General features: G+C 39.7%; 1 protein-coding gene across 3 annotated transcripts in view; it reads right to left on the reverse strand.

Moving 5' to 3' along the window:
• Positions 1–6,024: 6,024 nt before the first annotated feature.
• Positions 6,025–20,688, reverse strand: part of Cep70 (centrosomal protein 70) — a 66,797-nt gene continuing 52,133 nt past the window's right edge. For all 3 annotated transcript variants that reach the window (XM_013354014.2, XM_005367820.2, XM_026789611.1), the window contains exons 13-18: positions 15,277–15,447; positions 10,634–10,780; positions 10,363–10,531; positions 9,046–9,160; positions 7,879–7,958; positions 6,025–6,703 (exon numbers count right to left, since the gene is read on the reverse strand). In XM_013354014.2, the coding sequence (XP_013209468.1) occupies positions 6,642–6,703; positions 7,879–7,958; positions 9,046–9,160; positions 10,363–10,531; positions 10,634–10,780; positions 15,277–15,447 (744 nt within the window). In that variant the 3' untranslated portion in view covers positions 6,025–6,641. The remainder of the gene's footprint in view (positions 6,704–7,878; positions 7,959–9,045; positions 9,161–10,362; positions 10,532–10,633; positions 10,781–15,276; positions 15,448–20,688) is intronic.

Here is a 20,688-nt window from a genome sequence, read left to right on the forward strand (position 1 = left end):
CCTCTACTGTATTAAAGGGTCACAGCATCAGGAAGGCTGAGGACCACTGCTCTAGAGGATCTGATCCCCTCTACTGGACTCACCTGTACCCACACACACATATACCTCCCAACCTCCATATGTACACAAAACATCCTACAAATAGACATACACACGGACGCACAGCAGACCGTTGCAGACAGAGGGCCATGGCTGTAGAAGCAGTGCCTGGGAGCGTGAGTTCTCAAACGTGAGATGGTCAGTTACTTACACTTTCAGCTTCAGGTTATCTCTAAAGTAGCATTGACACTGGACTTGAACAACAGAGGGCAATGGAGGGCTACTGCAAGGAGAGAAAAGGAAGACAGCAAGCTGTTCTCTGATGAACAGTTTTCTTTAGCTGAATGGTCTGGGGGCATAATTTACTGGTAGCTCATGCTCCCAGGTTCTGTGTTAGCAGCAGTCTGCCATCTTAAGATTCTTAGCTAAGTGGATTGAGTAGTCCCCATGGCAGCTGCCTCTGAGGTCTGAACCAGCTCAGCAGAGGTGCTTAGCTATGTTTCATTCCCTGTCTGCTCTCCTTTAGCTCTGGGAGGTAGTGTTTTCTTTCTCAAATTGCTGCTCAGTACTCTTATTAAGAGTCTCTTCCTTCACCACCTCCCCTTTCAGTAGTCAAATACCTTTTATTAGTTAGCAATTCTTATATTAAGTTTTCATGTACAATGTGGTTTCTGTCTACTGGATAACAAAGTATATATTCAAAATTTTTATGATGACCAACAAAATAAAGCAACAAAAACACAACTGGAACATGAAACTTCCAAATCAGTAGTGAAGGAGATATTGTAAAGAAAAAGTAACCACCTCCAAGTGAGGAGAGAGGAACACACAAGAAAACAGAAAACACAGGATGGTCAGAAGAGCTCATGTGTAACACAGTGAAGCACACCACTAGAATCTAGAATAGTAACCAATAGTTTGAAATAAAAGTACAGCTATGCATGTTGCTTCAAAGGGAACCACTTAAAGACAATAAAATGAAAAGGGTATGTCCAAGAAAACTTTCTATTCTGTTTATATGAACAGTAGCAAACACCACTTTAAGAAAAGGATGATGCTATTCAACCCCACATTGCAGCTGTTGTGAGGCAAGGAAGAAGCAACTGTGTAACACAAACCAGTTTTATGTTTAACAGTTGCTAACTCAGAAACCACTAAGAAGTCTCCATTGTTACCCACAAAAATGGAACTGCCTCCAGTTGCACAGAATGTAGCACAAGTGGTTACACAGAGCAGCTCCCCCTACTACTCAGATATTCTGGATGGATGTATACATATATAGTCTAGAAAATCTACACACAATTGCAGAGGCTATCATGCCTGTAAAATCTAAAATAAAGATCTAGAGTTGTTTTCAGCAAGACTGCTGAATACAAATATTTTTAAATCACTTGTAGCTCTCAACAATTAAAAACCAAAACCAAAGTTGATAATTTCTAAGTGAGGGAAGGCAGAGGCAGGGGTACTTACTGTACTTACTTGCTGTACATAGAGGAATTCTACCTCTGTTCAATATCCAAACTTAGGTCTGGGGTGCACAGCCCACAGGAAGTAGCCTAGAAGGCAGTACATCAGGGCCTTTCATTCCGGACATGGACTCAGCAGAGACTGATTCTGATGGGACCCTCACAGCACACTCTGGTCATATGCACATACAGACCCCACAGGGCCGAGCCATGGCCTCACAGAGGTGAGGTGCTGATCAGAGTGAGGCACGCTCAGTACAAGGGTCAGTAGAGCGAGATCTCTCAAGAGAATGAAGCTGGGTCAGGCAGATAGGAACACTTTCTTTCCTTTCTATTCCATCTGCTTATAGATGCCATGGAACCCCTGGAAGGCCTCTGAGAGGTGGCTGTTCTAGCAATATTTGCCCTCATATTGCTCAAGCTTGTGGGAAGACGAAGAATTGGAGGGCACTTCCAAAATCCCCAGTGAATTTTCATGGGTCTAGTAGAAAAGAAACTGCTTCCTAGAACAGTTCACTTTCCAACCAAGGAGGACCCACAGGAGGAGACAGACATCTCAGGTTCTCATTTGACATCAGCTGGGCTGGAAACCGAATCAGGGAGCAAAGAGCAGAGGCCCAGAACTGGAGAGCAGAGGAAACTGTCAGCTTGGGCAGGCTCCTGGTGGCTGAGTAGTGAGACTTGTGACCATCATTTATACATATGTAAAGCTGGAAGCCTTTTCTTTTCTGATTTCAGCAGGGGTCGAGGCAAGGAAAATGGGCAGCTGGGCCTAGATGATATTCCAGTTTCTAAGCGAGGACTTTACTGCGAGGCAAGGCTACTCACCGGTTTTCTTAGGAGCTGAGTACTTTTCCGCTCCTGGCTCTGACTCTTTGGGGTTGTCTATAATCCTGTTGGTAGTTTCTGGAGGGATGCATGACTAGTCAGGCTGGATTTTTCAACCTTGCAGCATTGCTTATGCTGCCAGGCGACAGCAGGCTGTAAGATCAGTTCAGTGGGGTCGGCTGGAGCTGCTCCGGGTGAAGTAAAGACTCGGCAGCAGGGTAATGCACATATGAGCTAGTGGGCGCCACTGCCAGCCCTCCAGCAGAATAAATGGTTTCATTCTTGACCATGGCTGGGGTTCCTGAAGATGAACTACACTCTTCCATTTGCAGGAGGCTGAAGCCATGACATCAAATATTCAACCAAAGAAAGCCTATAGGCAGCAGCAATGATGGTTCATTCTGATAAACATCATCCTGGACTGAGGAGGTTGTCAAGATTTTGTAGACAGCTTGGGACATTGTCAGCTACTTGAAAGGCAGAGGTATATGATAAGAAATAAATGTTATAGAATGTGTTGGAATGCTCAGTGAGTGAGTTGCTATGCAAGGTGTAAGAGGACCCCAAGAAGGCAGTGGCTACTGTGATGCATGGCTAATGTCCAGGGATGCTTCAGAGGTTTGAGATGCACCAGGCACCCAGTAGTGCTGAACACTGCCAGGAGTAATAGCCTGCACCCTGCTGAGGAAGGAGACTTTGGAGTAGTAAAGCATGTTGGACCTTTGTACTGATGAATGGAAAGGTCTGTGACATTAGAGAGGGACAGATGCCAGCAGAATCTCCTCAGAGTTCCCTATCACATGACATTTGGTTCTGGGTTACCAGGTACCAGTGGTCAGAAGAGAGCCATCCCAGATGTCCCTCCTGCTGATCTTCAGGATTTCCTGAGCCCCATTTTTCAGTTAACCCCAAGCCAGATGTCCACTGGGAACTTCTGTGCTGTTCTTCGGCCTGGCCATGGGGTCATTATAGCCTCCAAGTCCAACACAGTTCACAAGAGCTGTGGAAGAATGTACGGAGGCCCTCCACTGCCAGCATCCTTTCTCTTCCTTCCACAGGATAATCCTAGGGTTGGGTGCCACACAGTACAATTCTTTGTCAAGTATTTTTTTTTTGTTTGTTTCAAGAAAGGGTTTCTCTGTAGCTTTGAAACTTGTCCTGGAACTAGCTCTTGTAGACCAGGCTGGCTTCGAACTCAAAGAGATTGGCCTGCCTCCCCCCCCGCCCCATGCTGGGATTAAAGGCGTGCGCCACCACTGCCCAACTAGTGTCGTCTCAAGTATTTTTAAAAAGAATTTTAAAATTTAAACCATTCAGTTGGTACTCACAGGAAATTCCTGAACCACTCTCCCTCCTCTTCGACACTTAGAAACTGATGACATGAAGGAAGCAGAGGCTGGCTAGGGCCTGAGCCTGGAATGAATAGCACATTCCTATATGGTAAAGGGAGCAAGCATTTCTCTGAGTCTGTGTGTCTTTGTCTTACCATTAGCTTCTAAAGTAGATGATATATATATTACCCCCTCCTTTTAAACTGAGTGTATCTCATTGATTAACCCAGTTCAGGGAGTTTACCTCTTCACACCCACAAGAACAAGAACACATGCACCCTAATTGTGGAACTGTATAGAGTTCAGAGTAGATACTGAATTTTTTTCTATGTACATAGAAACAATTGCTGCTGAGATCCAGCATGTTTGGTTTGAGCTATATATGCTAGATATATATTGCATATGTGCATAAGGACATGTGCTGACAGCACGTTGTTCACTATAGCTGAGACCTAGAAACCACTCAGATGCCAAACCTCAGCACAAGAGAAAGGCGAATACTCTACAGCAATGAAAACGGATGGCTTAGGCCTAGCATACATGGGTGCACAGCACAATCATAACAGTAAACAAAAGACATTAAAATAGCATGGATACTATAATTCCATGTTTATAAAAAGAGGCACATATATTGGTTTAGGCATGCTCATGAAAAATCCCCAATTCTTTAAAATACTAAGGAAGTGACTGACATAAAGTCAGGATGACAGTGACCTCCAGGAACTTAGGAGGTGTGGGATAGCCACCTATGTGCTCTATTTCTTGGTTGTTACATGGGCGTTAACTTTATATAATCATTTAAATTATACTTGATATTTATAACATATACATAATTAGTTGTTATTAAGATAGAACCAGGCTATGAGATGGCTCAGTTGGTAAAGGCTGAGTTTGGTCCCCAGAACCCAGAACTGACAGAAAATTATCCTCTGATCTCCACATACATGTTGTGGCATAGGTGTGTGCGTGCACACTTACATAATACAAACTAAAAATCAACAAAGCCAAGTCAGTGAGGGCTGCATAGTGAGTTCCAAAACAAAACTGTAATAATAATAATAGATAAAAACAAAAAGAACAAAATAACATTCAAGGCAGTGAACATGAATAGTAATAAAGAAGGATAATAAGCACTCTTAACTGCTGAGCCATCTCTCTAGCTGCCAATTATGATCTTTTAATTATATTTCTTCTTTTATTCCCAAATATTGCTAAGACCAGGTGTGGTGGTACATGCTTATAATATTAGCACTTGGGGGGTGGTGGAAATAGGTTCAGGAGTTCAATGTTAGCCTTGGCTATAGCAGGTTCAAAGCCAGCCTGGAATACAGGACAACCCACCTCAAACACGGGCATATGCACATATACACATTACACACATTGTCAAGACTTCCAGCCTTTGGGTTAGAGAAATGGCTCGGTGGTTAAGAGCATATAGTACCCTTGCAGAGAACCAGAGTTCAGTTCCTAGTACCTACATGGGGCTGTTCACACCCGGTTGTAACTCCAGCTCCAGGGGATTCAGTATTTTTTTTCTGGACTCCGAGGGCACCTGCACTCAGCACATGATATGTGCAAGTGCACGCATATACACACAAACACACATTTAAAAAATAATGAAAGCAAATCCTTTAAAATCTTTAAAAAACTTCCTCACAGAAATTTCTTAAGAGTAATTTTGCCAATTCAAAATGAATAACCAAATGCTTTTTCTAACGAACCCATCTAAACATTCTAGATTATAGGCTAGTTACAGTGGTTTCTCAACCTGTGAGAAATGACTCCTTTGGGGGTTTAACAACCTTTTCATAGGGTTTGCTTAAGACCATCAGAAAGCACAGACAGTTACATTATGATTCATAACAGGAGCAAAATTATAGTTGCAAAGTAGCAATGAAAATAATTTTATGGTTGGGGTTACCACAACATGAGGAACAGTTTGAAAGGGTCACAGTATTCGGAAGGTTGTGAACCACTGGGTTAGTATTTAAAAATTTAACTACAGGTTAAGAAAGCAAAGAATTTTAAAGTAAGAAAGAACCTGCCTGTGTTTTGGCACTCTCCATACTACCATGCTGTTTCCTAGAAACACTTTATGACAATAATTCCTATCAACCAGTAGGAATGGCACCTTTAAAGGACATGGGGTAGCCTAGAGTAGCTTGTGTTCATGGATGTCATGCAGAACACTGCCCCCGCATCATACTGAATACAGAGCGTAGAGAATAAGCAGAAATCAGTGAGAACAGGACTCTTACCTAAAATGCAGTAAGGAGGAATCGATGGTCAAAGAAATAACATGACTCATTATTTATGAGCAATACATATCGCCACTAGGAACACTTACATCTGGAAAGTCTACAAAAATTTTATTTGTGATTTTATTTCTTTATAAAAGTACATTACATCAATATTGCAAATAAATATTCATTTTTTTCTGAAAAGTATTCTACCTAATCATCTATTTCACTCATGATTAACTTCCTACCTTAATACAAAGACACTACCTTTCTGCTTTGAAAGGTATCTTAATAGAATATGCCCATTAGCCCTTGCCTGGAAGGCAGTGGCCTCCTTTTGCTTGGGCTTAGAAAGCAACTGACATTCTTTTTTCTCTGACCAACAAGTCATTAAGCCTTGAACTTAAATACAAGTATCTATAATTTACAAATATCCCTGAGTCTCTTTTGCTATGCACAATCTCTACCTTAAAATAACCATTACATTTTAAAACACTCAAGCATTACTTAGGAAGTGATAAGGGATCTAAAGTTATTGTACTATTTTAATAACTTAGCAGCTACTTTCTATTAAATAATCAAAAACTAAAACTTATATGGATTGAGAATGATCCGATGGCAAGAGGATGAATTCTGAGAGCTGATAACATTTTAGAATCTTGTCTCAGGATCAGTTCTTTAAAATAGTTAGAATGTTAAGAATACAATTTACACAGTAAAAATGATTTAATTTGTTTTCAGTATGAAAGTACTTTTAATTTCTTTACTGCAGGTACAATGGCATCCAAGTCATCAATTTCTGTAATAGAAAAAATACAAATTATAAAGAGAGTAATTTTTCTAGTGAAAAGCTCATAAAAATAAGAAAGACTTCACAGACAAAATTCAAACCCTAGGGCAGCAATAGCAGTGAGTGCTCTCACACACCTGGAGTCTTCTCCAAGATTAGCTATCTGTATGTGACCACTGCCTCGCACAGGTGTTTCATAGAGCATCTGCAATTTTCCCTTTGACTATGGCATTGATTTTTATCATCAGCAAAACCTTGGTAACACATCCAGCTGGCTGCACTTATGATACCTTGGTACTTCTTAAATCTGTACAGCCAACATGGGTCCCAACATGCGTCCTAGCCAGACAATGCATCTCTTTTCTGGGTCTCCACTTAAGGATTTGGGAATTGATTTCTTCTTAAGGAACACAGTGTTCCTTCTTGATCCCTTTAGTCTCAGAGTGGAGTGCTCTCGGCCCTTCTTTTGGGAGATCTGTTCAGTAAGAGGTGTATGGTACCCCCAGAACAACAACAACAAAAAAACCTCAGGGACATGGCTGGTTCTGGTCTGCATTTTCAGACAAAGCAGTTCAGGTTCTTCAGAGGCTACCTTCTGAGCTTGATTTTTCTTCTAAGGCATTAAATTTCAGTGAGCCTTAGCCAGAATTCACATTCTACAGCTCCTACTGACTGACAAAAGACTTTCCCTTATCCTGGCACATCTCTAATAGTAGGGTCACAATGACAGAGCCAAGAGTCTCACAGAATAAGCCATTTCTAACGAGAAGGCCCCAAAACAAGATAGTCTCACAGGGCTGGAGAGATAGCTCAGCTCTTGAAAGAGGACCTGAGTTCAGTTCCCTGAACTAACAAGACATAACTGTCTGTAACTCTACTTCCAGGGGATCCGACCACCTCCTCTGGCCTCCACAGGCATCTGCCCATACATACATACATACAGGCAAACGGTCATACACATAAATATTTAAAAAGAAAAGAAATAGTTGCTATCTCTTTATAGCTGTCTTTTTCTGTTCTGAGAATTAATCCTAATTAGTGAGGATTAATTCTGAAAAGTAGTTATGACTTTTTACACTTCCTACCAAACACCTAAAGTAACCAGGAGCCCAGTGTCTAAAGAACACCCTTCTCTCAAACCCACTGACATCTTAAGAGATTCAGCCACCATCAACAGATCTTACCTAAAATTTCAAGAAGATCGTTAGTAAAAGCTTGAAATGCTGGAAAAAATTCCTCATGTTCTTCCAATTTGTTGATAATGCTATTTAAAAAATACACAGTTTACAAAAGCTTCCAACTTCGGGTTTTTGCATTTGATCGTTAACAGGTAGTTGCAGACAAAACCCTTTCGGAGTGAGAAGAAACTAACTTGCTAAATTGAATATAAATGTGATGATCAACTACAGCAATCCTTTCCTTTTAAGATCACAATTTACCCGGATACCATTTTCCTTTTATTTTCTTAAAGCATCTTATTTAGAATATTTGCTAAAAACAGGCTTCTCTACCCAGTATGCTATTGAACGTTAATTCCCATCATCAGAAAAACAGTGGAAAGGAGGGGAGAAACCAAAAGGGAAAAACATTAAATATGAGAAGACTCCACTGCCAGGTTCTTCCAGGAAAACTTGCAGAATATATGGATGATGTGAGGGGTTGGTGTGTGTGTGTGTTCCATAGTTTGCTGAAAGTTGTTGAAGGCCTCACGGTCTGGGGGGATTATTTATTGGAGTGGGGGTTACTGGAGAGAGAACCAGAGTTACATGCCTCGTAAACACAAGCTCTACCACTGAGCTACACATCTGCCTTAGCCCCATAATAAATATATATATATTAGGTTTTATATTAGTGGTGCCTAATCTTTTAAAAATCCTTAATATTTATCTTCTAAACAAAAAAGTATGTGACTAGTAATGACTCAGTAGTTTGGTAGTGTCCTAGAAAGAGTATAGGTCATAGTTCAATTCAGGAACTGATTATAAAGACTTTAATTTCTCTCTCTGTAACTTCCCTTGGGAGTGAGTTTCTGCTAGAGTCTCCAGCTGCCCTATGTGAGTTTATAAGCCCTGCCAATTTTTTCTTGAGTACATGTGACATTTTTTTCCATATCCAAGGGTATATGATTCTTTAGGGCTATGAAGTTATTTTTGAAAGGCATGGTGACACACACCTTTAATCCCAGCACTCTGGAGGCAGAGACAGCTCTTTGTGTTCAAGGCCACCCTGGTCTACACAGAATTTCAGGACACCCAGACACTGTCACTCCTGATAAGTAACTTATAAAGCTTTGGAAGTCTTTACTTCTCAGCACTTGAAGCATTTTGGATACATTTCTAACATATACATACCTTTGTAAGTCTTCAGGTCCCAAGACTTGCTTAATCTGCTCATTCACATCCTCATTAATTATCTTACACAATTTCCCAACTGTGCTGACTAGCACACACAATGAGGATGAACTGTCTGCAAAAGAGAAAGGAAAACATAAAATATTAAAAAAAAAAAAGAATTTCCAAAATCATTACACTCATCTAACATTTCCTGCTTCAGTTACTAATTTTATTTTGGTGGAGAAAAGGATTAATATTTATTTATATTAGCTTACATGTTTGTGTGTCTGTGTAAGTATACGGGGGTGTGTACCTTGGAAAACACAGAGGCCAGAAGAAAGCATTGGGTGTCCTCCTCTATCGCCCTTTGCCTATTTCTTTAAGAAACACTACCTCTTTGAGCCTGGAGTTCACACTTTCTTCACTAGGCTAGAAGCCAGTGGGCCTCAACAATTCTGTCCCCATTCTCCTCAGAGCATGTCCAGCTTGGGACTCATGATTGCAGAGAATGTGTTCTTGACTACTGAGCCATTTTCCAACCCTGTCTGGGGGTGGTTGTTTTAAGCCAGGGTCTTGAATTTTTAAAAAAGATTTGCCAGGTGGTGGTGGCAGAAGGCAGGTGGATCTGAGTTCGAGGTCAGCCTGTTCTACAGAACGAGTTCTAGGACAGCCAGGGTGGTTTCACATGGTGGTTGTTGAAAAACAAACAAAAAGATCTGAATGTGTGTATGCATGTATGTATGTGTATGCAAGTCCTTTTACACACTTGGAAACCAGAAACGGGTGTTGGAATTCTTGTAGCTGGAGTTACAGAAATTTGGAGATGTCTGGCTTGTTATAGGGGTGATGGGATACAAACTCCAGTCCTTATAATTTCACAGCAAGTGCTCTTAACTGAAGGGCCATTTCTCCAACCCCTGACCTTGAACTTCTAATCCTCCTGCCTCCATCTACTGAGTACAAGGATTCTCTATGTGCACCACCATGCCCTGATTATGCAGTATTGAGAATCAAACCCAGAGTTCATGCATGCTAGGCAAGCACTCTACCAACTAGGCTATATTCCTATCCCCTTTTTTCCTTTTTGTGGGTTTGTTGTTGTTTTGCTTTTTAATTAAAAGGACTTTGTGGGGTGTGGTGGTACACATATAGAATCAGCAACCGGAGCTTTTGGGAGGTGAAGGACAAAGATCAGGAGTTGGAGGTCAGCTTTGGCTACAGTGAGAGCAAGGCAACACTGTTAAAGCAAAACAAAACAAAAACCCCACACCTATTTTTTGTTAATGTATTAAGAATAGTTCTTAAATCAGTGCCAAAAATGACAAGGGTCATCACCTAGTTCTAAGAGCTCCTGGAGGTTTCTCACCGCGTTGTTCATTTCTCCAAGCCTGGTATATACTTCATTCATCCGGGGATAGACTCCATTTAAAGACTGCACATCAAATAGCTTTTGGAAGTGAGAAACAATAGCTTGCAAAGTTTGAAAGTTTGGCATGTTGGGGCTCTATAAGAAGAAGGTGAAAAGATAGTTTACAATTTGAAATAATATTAAAAATTTTAATAAAAAAACTTTAAAATGTAAAGTTATGTAAGTATCAAGTTTTACCTCCTTCTTGTTTTCAACCTCTTCCAACATGGCATCTACCATAAACAACAGATCTTCTACTTTGACACCTTCATTTTCATCCGGTTTCTTTAAATTATGCCAAGGTACCAGTGCTGCAGACAGTATTTTTAAGGACTTATACAAATCCTTTACAACAAAAGAAACTACATGCATTATTGGTTATAAAATAGTTTGTACTTTAACACTAACAACAGTAATAAGGTGGTCTAAAAATACATAGCTATATAATCATCATCAGTATATTTTAATATCATTGCCAACTTAAAAGAAGTCTAGATGCTTTAAGCAATAATGTTATTTAAGTAGTTCTATTGTTTTTTAGATTGTTTTTTATCAGTGCTGGAGAGAGCCTAAGCCTCCCTCATAAACACAAGGCAAATACTTCACCCCTGAGCCACATCCCTAGCCTAGGCTTTAAATATTTCTGCAGCACCTTTGAGATAAAATGTACATATCAAAATACTCACCTTTACTAGCGAAATTTGATGGTTCGCATCTTTTCACAATGGCACAAAATACCACCACTGTCTAATTTCAGAACCTATCCATCTTCCAAGAACAAGTCCCACACATAGGACTGGAGAGATCGCTTGGCAGAAAGAACTCCTGTTGGTCTTCAGAAGACCCAGGTTCAGTTCCCAATACCCACATGATGGTTCACAACCATCCATAACTTCAGTTCCAGAGGGTCTGACACCCCCTTCTGACCTCCATGGGAACCAGACATGCATGTGCACAAACACATATGCAGTCAAAATGTTCATACACATACAAATTTTAAAAATAAAAAAATTCCACACCCACAAAGTCCTTTTCTATTATCCTCCAGCCTCTTTAACCACTAATCCACTACTTGCTGCTATGGATTTGCTTACACTTGGCATTTTATGTAAATGAAATCATACAGGAGACCATAATTCTTTCGAGAATCCCCTGCATTTATTATTGATGGGAATGAAAATTGTATAGCCATTGTGTAAAACAGTACATAGAGGTTTCTAAAAAAACTAAAGAAAATTGCCACATAACCTAACAATCTTACATCTGGATATGTATCCAAATAAAATGAAACTAAAGTGTGTTTAAAAGATGCCAGCGCTCATGTGTTTACTGAAGCATTACTCAGAATTGCCAAGATATGGGATCAATTTAGGCGTCTAAAGATAGATGATTGGCTAAAAAGAAATAGTGTGTGTATGTGTGATACAAACATGCACATGTATATGATGATATCAGCCATAAAAATATGACATCTGTCGTTTACTGCAACATGGACAGAACTGGAAGACATTACGTTAGGTGAAATAAAAACAGAAACAAATACCACATATTCTGACTTAAAGGTAAAAGTTTCAAAGGTTAGACACATAGTGGTTCCCAAAGCCTGAGAAGAGTTTGAGTAAGAAGGAATGGAGGCAGGATGGTTAGCAGTCAGGGTGAGCTGGACAAGAGAAATAATCTGGGATGTTCTATACCACAGCATGGAAAGTAAAGCGAGCATGGCTGAGAATTACTGATGTTCTTAACAGTGATTCTACTCAAATATATATATATATGAGTGTGTGTGTATGTATATATATACATATGTGTGTGTGTGTGTGTATATATATACATATATATGTGTGTATATATATACATATATATGTGTGTGTGTGTGTGTGTGTATATCACTATCCCTCACACGTGTATAATTATATGTTCATTGAAAATAAAACATATATTAAAGCCAGGCTTAGTGGCACATGCCTTTAATCTCAGCATTAGGAGGCAGAAGCAAGTGGACCTTTGTGAATTTAAGGTCAGCCTGATCTACAAGGTACATCCCAGGGCAGCCAGACTTGTATAATGAGGCCTGTCTCAAAAATAAATAGGCAAACATGTAGTAATAGTATGTATTGCTACATTTCTCTTTTCCATTCATCTCTCAAACCCATCATTCTCTTTTAAGTCAGGAATCAAACCTAAGGAAAAAAATATTAACTGGGAATATGTCTGCCCAAAACTAGAAAGTTCTACATTATAAAAAACTCCCCATATGAGACACCAAAGGGATTCATGTACTCTCCAAGCTGGATTCTGAATCTGTATTATAAATAATAGAAGCATTCCTAAAGGCCATGAGCAGAAGATGCTAATTCTAGTCAATGGCCTCAGGTGTCCTTACAATAATTTTTTTTTTTTCGAGACAGGGTTTCTCTGTAGCTTTGGAGCCTATCCTGGAACTAGCTCTTGTAGACCAGGCTGGCCTCAAAATCACAGAGATCCACCTGCCTCTGCCTTCCGAAAGCTGGGATTAAAGGTGTGTGCCACCAAGGCATGGCCGTCCTTACAACGTTCTAAGTATAAAGCTAATTTCCTGCCTCCTCCTATTCAGAAAACTACAGAGTGACAAGAACTCAGCACTCTTGTAAGCCTTTCCTGGACGCTGTGACCAGAGTGACCTCTCCTACCAGACCCTGGAGGACAATCACACATCTCATTCCCTCACCGCAGCTGTCCAGCTTTATGGCACTCAGTTTTTCCTAGCAACATACGCCATAGTTATTTAAAATGTCATGTTTTAGCATTATTTCACCTCTCCAATTAGTCTGAATTTTATGTTCACATTTTTGCAGCACGTTCCCTGTTATCTGACACGTAGAAAAACAACTGTGCCTATTAATTTGGTTCTTGCCTTTGTCACCTTTCTCATCTAGTCTTTCCCTTCTGCTGGAAAGACAAGGGCTATTTCTAGTCTAACTTTCCTGAAAAGGAGAACAGTAGTTAGCACTGCTACCTCCTACAGAGAGCTCTCTGCCAAGCAGTGAGTGGGAAATGACAGATTCCACAAGTCAATCTCCATTTCAGCCTTTTCTGAGAAACAAACTAGAGAAACTCAGACATATAAAATTATTAACCCAGCACTGTCATTCAAACAAAAATGTTTATATATTATGTAGCTTTGTCCAAGTTCTAAAGAAAAAAAGGAAATAAAATGCAGGCTGACTGACAAGATTCTTTCATGAGTTTTATGCAGATAAGATTTTATAAATTAAAAAACCAACAACAAAACCATCAAGCTGGGTGATGGTGGTGCACACCTTTAATCCCAGCACTTGGAAGGCAGAGGCAGGTGAATCTCTTTGAGTTTTAGGACAGCCTGGTCTACAAAGGAGTTTTAGGACACCCAGGACTGCATAATAAAGACCTTGTCTCAAAACCAAAAATACTAGGCAGTGATGGCACATGCCTTTAATTCCAGCTCTTGGGAGGCAGAGGCAGGAAGCTCTCTGTGAGTTCAAGGCCAGCCTGATCTACAAAGTGAGTTCCAGGACAGTCATGGTGGTTATACAAAGAAACCCTGTCTCAAGAAACTAAAATATATATGTGTGTGTATAATAAAGAATTTATTTTTTTAAAAAAGACCAAAACAAAGCAAATAAAAAGCACCTCTAGTTGTCTGGGACTATAGTTATTCTGAACAATTTGGATATTAATTGAGCACTCATGTACATGAAGATCTTTGAGGCATATAAGAACAAAGAAAACTTTTTGTTCCCAAGAAGTCACTCACTCTTTACAAGGTTCTTCGGGTATTAGGACAAAATGCTGACAAATACTGTCACTGAATCATATCTTCACTAACTATAGCAGAATTCTGTATGATATTAGTTACTGAAAAAAATCTAAAGTTCAAAAGGCACAGAAATGCAATACTGTTGGGGCTGGAGAGATGGTTCAGTGGTTAAGAGCATTGCCTGCTCTTCCAAAGGTCCTGAGTTCAATTCCCAGCAACCATATGGTGGTTCACAACCATCTGTAATGAGGTCTGCTGCCCTCTTCTGGCCTGCAGACATACACACAGACAGAACATTGTCTACATAATAAATAAATAAATATTTAAAAAGAAATGCAATACTGTTAACTTTATAGCAAATCACTTCTCAATAAACCAATCAAGAAAAATGTAATGAACTCAAGTTACACAATAAAGAATATACAATGATCTATAAATCAAATGAAAGTACAGTTCATTTCCCAGTTGCTTGCTAACTATCACCTTCTCTAGCAATTAGACAAACACAGAAATAAACTCAATTCTGAGAAAGAAAAATAAAATGTGAAGACAGAACAAGCAATCCCAGCTAAAAAGAAACTAAGGCTACGACACGGCATCTGAGCATGTGCAAAGGTCAGGACATGCTCAGCAAGACATCAGCAGGAGGGAAAGGGCAGAACAGGAAAGAGCTTAGACTACAAAGGTGGGACCACTACCGATTCTCAGTGAGGTAAAGTCTACACATTTGCTATGGTAAAACTTTAGAGGAGGCAAGTTTAACAATAGCAACAAATTTACAGAATTGGAAACATGAAGGCTGGGCATGGTAACACATGCCTTTAATTGCAGGACTCAGGAGGCAGAAGCAGGTGGATATTTATGTGTTCAAATCCAGCCTCTATATAGAGTTAGTTCCAATCTAGCCAGGACTACACAGTTAGACTTGGTCTCAAAAACAAAATGGAACAAAATATGTAAGCAATAATATTCCAATTTTAGAAAAGTATCGTTAGCTTTATAGTTAAAGAACAAGAAAAGCCAAGTTCAACAGATTTTCAAAACGTGTGAAGAATATTCAACATACCTTTAAGGATGTCAGTTCATCTGCCCACATTTCTATTACAGGAACGAGATGTTCAAATCCACAATCTTGAACAATATCTTTATTGAAGTTTTGGGCTCCTCTCTTGCTCTGTTTATGAATAATCACTGGAGCTCGAGGATTATGAATAATGGAATTGATGCTGCACAGCACCTGCAACCATGGACAGTATCTGTGGTTAACATGTTTGAATCTGACACCATGAGGTAGGGAAAGGATGCATCAGGTGCCAACACGACATCATTTCCAGATGTTTCTAAAATATTGGGGTAATGTGGTCTCATTAGCATAGATGTACAAATTCTAAGGAAAACTGAATAAATTTTTACTAATTTAGGTTTGAAAGCAGTTACCATCCACTATACTCCACACAGAATAACAACCATCTAGACATCCTTATCTAAGTTGCAATGATTCCTATTTGTCTCCTCATAGTTGAGCTAAGTATGGAATTAAGAGGAGCTTTCTACTTGTTTCACAATTTCAGTTGGAATTTTAAATAAAGATAGTTACTCATTAAGCCCCACACATTCTGCAGAGAAGTCCTGGCCAGCCAGTCCAATAATTCTTATATTTTTGGTTGTGAGCCATCACTCCAGTCCCCAATAATTCTTAACAAACACTATAAATACCTGAGACGGGACTCTGAGAGTGTCTGCACAGGGTTTCTAGAGCAAGGCAGAAACACTGCTGTTCTCGTCTGCCCAGAGGTAGCTAGAGCAAAAGGTGCTCTCAGAACCCAACTTCTGAGGGTCTGTGTTTTGACATTTCACTTCTATTATAAACTCATGTATTACTATCAAATAATTGAAAAAAATTGCTGGGTGGTGGTGGCGCACACCTTTAATCCCAGCACTTGGGAGGCAGAGACAGACAGGTCTCTGTGAGTTTGAGGCCAGCCTTGTCTTCAGAGCAAGTTCCAGGACAGGCTCTAAAGGTTACAGAGAAACCCTGTCTCAAAAAACCAAAAACCAAAACAAAACAAAAAGAAAAAAAATCACATTCTTCTCCAAGTTATGAATCAAAGCTAGGAAGGTAGTGGGTGACCTGAAAGATGCAGGGAGTTGATGCTCAGAAGATCACAGGGCACATTCATGCCCTTCACACCACGTTTAGATATATGCATATACACTTTCAGGCTGTATATAAAAATGAGTGCAGCCATTTCTTGTCCTTGTTTTGTTGCATGTTTGCATCATGACTTGCAGTTTCTCCCATCAAAATGTAGAGACTTTTACCCTTTAAATTTGGGCTAATCTTGGGTCTTGCTTATATCCACAGAATTTACTAAAATGAATGTCTTGCCAGTTTGGGTCTTTTAAAATAATTGCTTTTTTTTTTTTCAGGACGGTCTTTCTGTATAACAGCTCTGGGTGGCCTCGAACTCAAAGAGATTCACCACCTGCCTATTTCTCTTGAGTGTGCACTATGACACCCAGTCAAAGGGGGGAAAAGTTCTTAAGTAGTCTACATCACTGTTTACACTCTGCTGCCGCCACATGGCCAAGTCCAGGCAGAGCTACTCAGGTCCATTCATCCCCATCACAGAGACAGAAAATTCACTCAACTGCCACAAAAAGAGCTCTAATGACTCACCATCAACGTATGGCCAATATTAGCAGACCTATCTACTGTCCAAGCATGATACTATTAAAGGGCATCACTAAGTTTTAGAAGATGTCTGCCACATAGCAAAGATGAACTGAGCCATATGTGAACATCACAATGGAGAAGAAAGGGGCAGCAAGAGAAATCTGCCCCTCTATCTTGTGACAGGGTAAGAATAGGCTCAGGCCAACTAGGAACATTGAGACGAAAATAAGCTTTACTCTCATGAAAATTAAAAAAACAACCGTCTATGGCTGGAGGACCATAGCAGTACAGCTTCTAAGGGTACTTCCTCATAAGACGTCAGTACTAAAATGCCCTGCCCACAAAATAAATGCTGTGTTGTTAAGTGTCCCAGCTTAAGAGAAAGAAGAAAACATGCACATGCACACATGCATGCACGCACACACACACACAAACACACACACTCCAGGAAAGAAAAGTAGAGGCTATATTTGGACGTCAGCCCCACCAAGGGCACCAGCACTGAAATATAGCTATACCAGAGAGAAAGAAACCATCCTCATTCTCTCCTCATCCACTGTCTACCCTTCACTGCCACTCCAGAAAAGTCAGACTTCGCAGGGGACCAGAAGCACAATGGAGCAAAGACAACACATCCCTTGGCCATGCTGTAGAACAGGTCAGGTCTGAGCTAGAATACTTTTTGGCTGAGGTTTGAATATATTGTTTTAAATTGCCCTTCTTTTCATTATAAAACATTTAAAATAAGCCAGGCATGGTGGCACATCCAAACTTTAATCACAGTACTCCAGAGACAGAGGCAAGAGGATCTTTGGGGGTCCAAGTCTAGCTTGGCTAGCAAATTCCAAACCAGTCAGGACTATACAATGAGACCTTCCTTACCTCAAAATAAAATTAAACAAACAACCACCAACATCTTAAACAGACAAAAACTTCAGTGTGTGTGTTAAACAGTGTTTTAGGCTTTGCCAAAGAAATACCACCAACAGTAAATGTATTTGTGTGTATATATAGGGGGCCTCGTGTAGGCACTCGAAGACTCAAATGCACACACACATACGAGAAAGAGATCACCATATTTAAAAAAAATTAATATAATGAACTGGATCATGCAATTAATGGAACCCCATGACTATCAGTTACAAATCTGAGTGGAGACCCAGAATAGTAGTCCCAAAGCCCTAGAAATCTGATATTTTGGTTCAAATCTAAAGATAGGAGAACTAACCAAAACCAAACAAAAAACCATGTTGAAAGCATGCATAGAATTTCCCCCTGACCTTTTTGTTCTGTAAGTGGTTAGATGAGATCTACCTACCATAGGAGGACAATCTATTTGTCTACCAATTCACTCACAGGCATACTGTTTAACCAAGTATCTGGGCAGTGGATAGCCCAGTCAAGCTGACATAAAATTAACCACCACAAGCACATAGTCACTACCTAGATCCAGAAACTGTGAACACTTTCCTAGAGGGGCTCGCTCTATCTGCAGGTTCAAAACCAATGGAAGGAAATGCAGCTATCAACCTTATTTACCCTCAAATAGTAAAGCACACATCCCTTAAAGCTGGTATAGTCTACACAATCTTGTGCCACTATCACACTGAAGAAAACTGACAATATCACTGATATTTGAACTAAAGCTTAATATATACTATTTGACTCTCTCTAGATGTGATGAGTACTCCATTAGTCATCACCCTAAGACAGGTAAGAGATCATTCTCTCAGCCTTGGTTGTTTTCTCCCTTCTTTTACCTCTTCAAGTAACTTCAGAGCCTTTTAGAAAGTGTTTTAATGAGGCTTCAGGTTCTGTAAGATGCCATGTGTTTAGGTACTACCTGCCCTCCTGTCTCCACCCTTTCATAAGCAAATGTGCCCTTTATGGTATTTAAGAAACAAAACATACATAATAAAAGTCATTTTCCACTTATTATCAAGTCTACCGTATTTAAGAAATAGTCATTAAGTATGAAGATGAGGGCTAATGAAATGACATGCTTACCAGCAAGCTGATTTCCATCCCAGGACCCACATGGCCCACCCATAAGCTGTTCACTAACCTCACATATACACCTGGCTCCCATGCATGCATGAATGCACATGTGTGCACCACACACACACACACGCACATGCACATACACAAATAGAGTATGAAGATGAGATCAGTATTTTGATCTTGAATTTCTGTCCTGTGCATACTTCAAGCTGCAACTAATGGGTCTCCTGGTAATATGACTTTAGAAGTTATTTAGAAGACTTAGTTTTCATGAAAACATATGGTCAATATTTCATTTCAGCTATAAATAAACTAATTATTTTAATGAAAGAATTAATTCCCCCATCAGAATTTTTACTGATGGTAATTTATATTCTCCTGTATGAGTTAACTGACTTTTTGATGATTGGCAGTAAAAGATATAGCAACAATGGGGAAACATAAAGTGACTTAACTCCTGCAGAGTAAGAATTTTTAAAAGAGAAGCAGTGATTCCCTGTCATTCATTCAGAGAGTTCATAGACACTGATAAACTCCCCGTGTTGCTGCTGTTAAATGTTAAAGCATTCCAAAGGTAATCAGAGAAAAGGAAAATTAAGTTAATTAATCCATCTAGGAAATTTTTTAAAGGACAAAAAAGGGGAGGGTAGCACGGGCCTTTAATCCCAGCACTCAGGAGGTACAGGTAGGTGATCTACGAGTTCAAGGCCAAGCTGGTCTACATAGTGAGATCTTGTCTCAAAAAACAAAAACAACACAAAATAAAGATTAAAAAGGACAAAGAAACATCTGTCAATCTAGCAAATGTCAGAAAAAGAAAGAAAACCAAAGAGTAGAGCAGGAAACCAGGTATATGAAAAGCAGTAAGACGCCAAGAGGAAGAGTGAGGTGAGGGCTGGTGTCTGCACTCACAGGTTCTCAGACTGAGCCCGAGAGAGCAAATGGAAGAACCCCAGTTACACACTTCTGGACAGCTAAAAGAAAATTCTCACAGAGTTGCCTGGAACTCTATTCACGACAACAATGAAAGTCATTAAATATCTAGAAAATAAACCTGACAAGAAAGACATCTGAACTAAATTTAAAATATATAGAACTTTATGGGAAGCTATAAAAGACCCTCCCAAAAGTAGAGATATGTTTCTGAATAGGATGATTTAAAATTGTAAATTATCATTTCTCCAAATATTAATAAAATTGATCATATTTCAATTCATCCTAGTGGGATTTTATTTTAATAAATGTTCATCCAGAAGAGCAAATGTGCTCAAATATATCTAAGCAAAGAATTTTAAATTCAAATGGTATTAAAACCTACTGGAAAGCTGCAGAAGAGCTTGGAATAGTAACGGAATGGGACAGACTGCAGAATCTAGAAAGGAATATATGCATAAACATAAAATGGTAGATGACAAAAATCAACAAATTAGAAAGAAAAGTTGTCTGGGACTGCAAATGACTGCAAAAAACAAGGCCCGGTGGGAGCTGTGCTGCTCAAAGGGCTCGTGCTCATACCTGACAAGGGAAACAGGTAATGCTGCTCTGATAACTGACATGACTTTAAAATACAGTCTCTTAGTGTTTAAAATGTTAGCGATTAAATTCAAATTTTAAAGCCTATGGCCAAGTATAAGTGGTGCACACCTTTAATCCCAGCATTTGGAAGACGGAGGCAGATGGATCTCTGTGAATTTGAGGGCTGCCTGGTCTACATTAACAAGTTTCAGGACAGCCCAGAACTTGAGAGAGAGAGAGAGAGAGAGAGAGAGAGAGAGAGAGAGAGGGAGGGAGGGAGGGAGG

The sequence above is a fragment of the Microtus ochrogaster genome, unplaced genomic scaffold (genome assembly GCF_000317375.1).
Source record: "Microtus ochrogaster isolate Prairie Vole_2 unplaced genomic scaffold, MicOch1.0 UNK24, whole genome shotgun sequence".
Taxonomy (NCBI): domain Eukaryota; kingdom Metazoa; phylum Chordata; class Mammalia; order Rodentia; family Cricetidae; genus Microtus; species Microtus ochrogaster.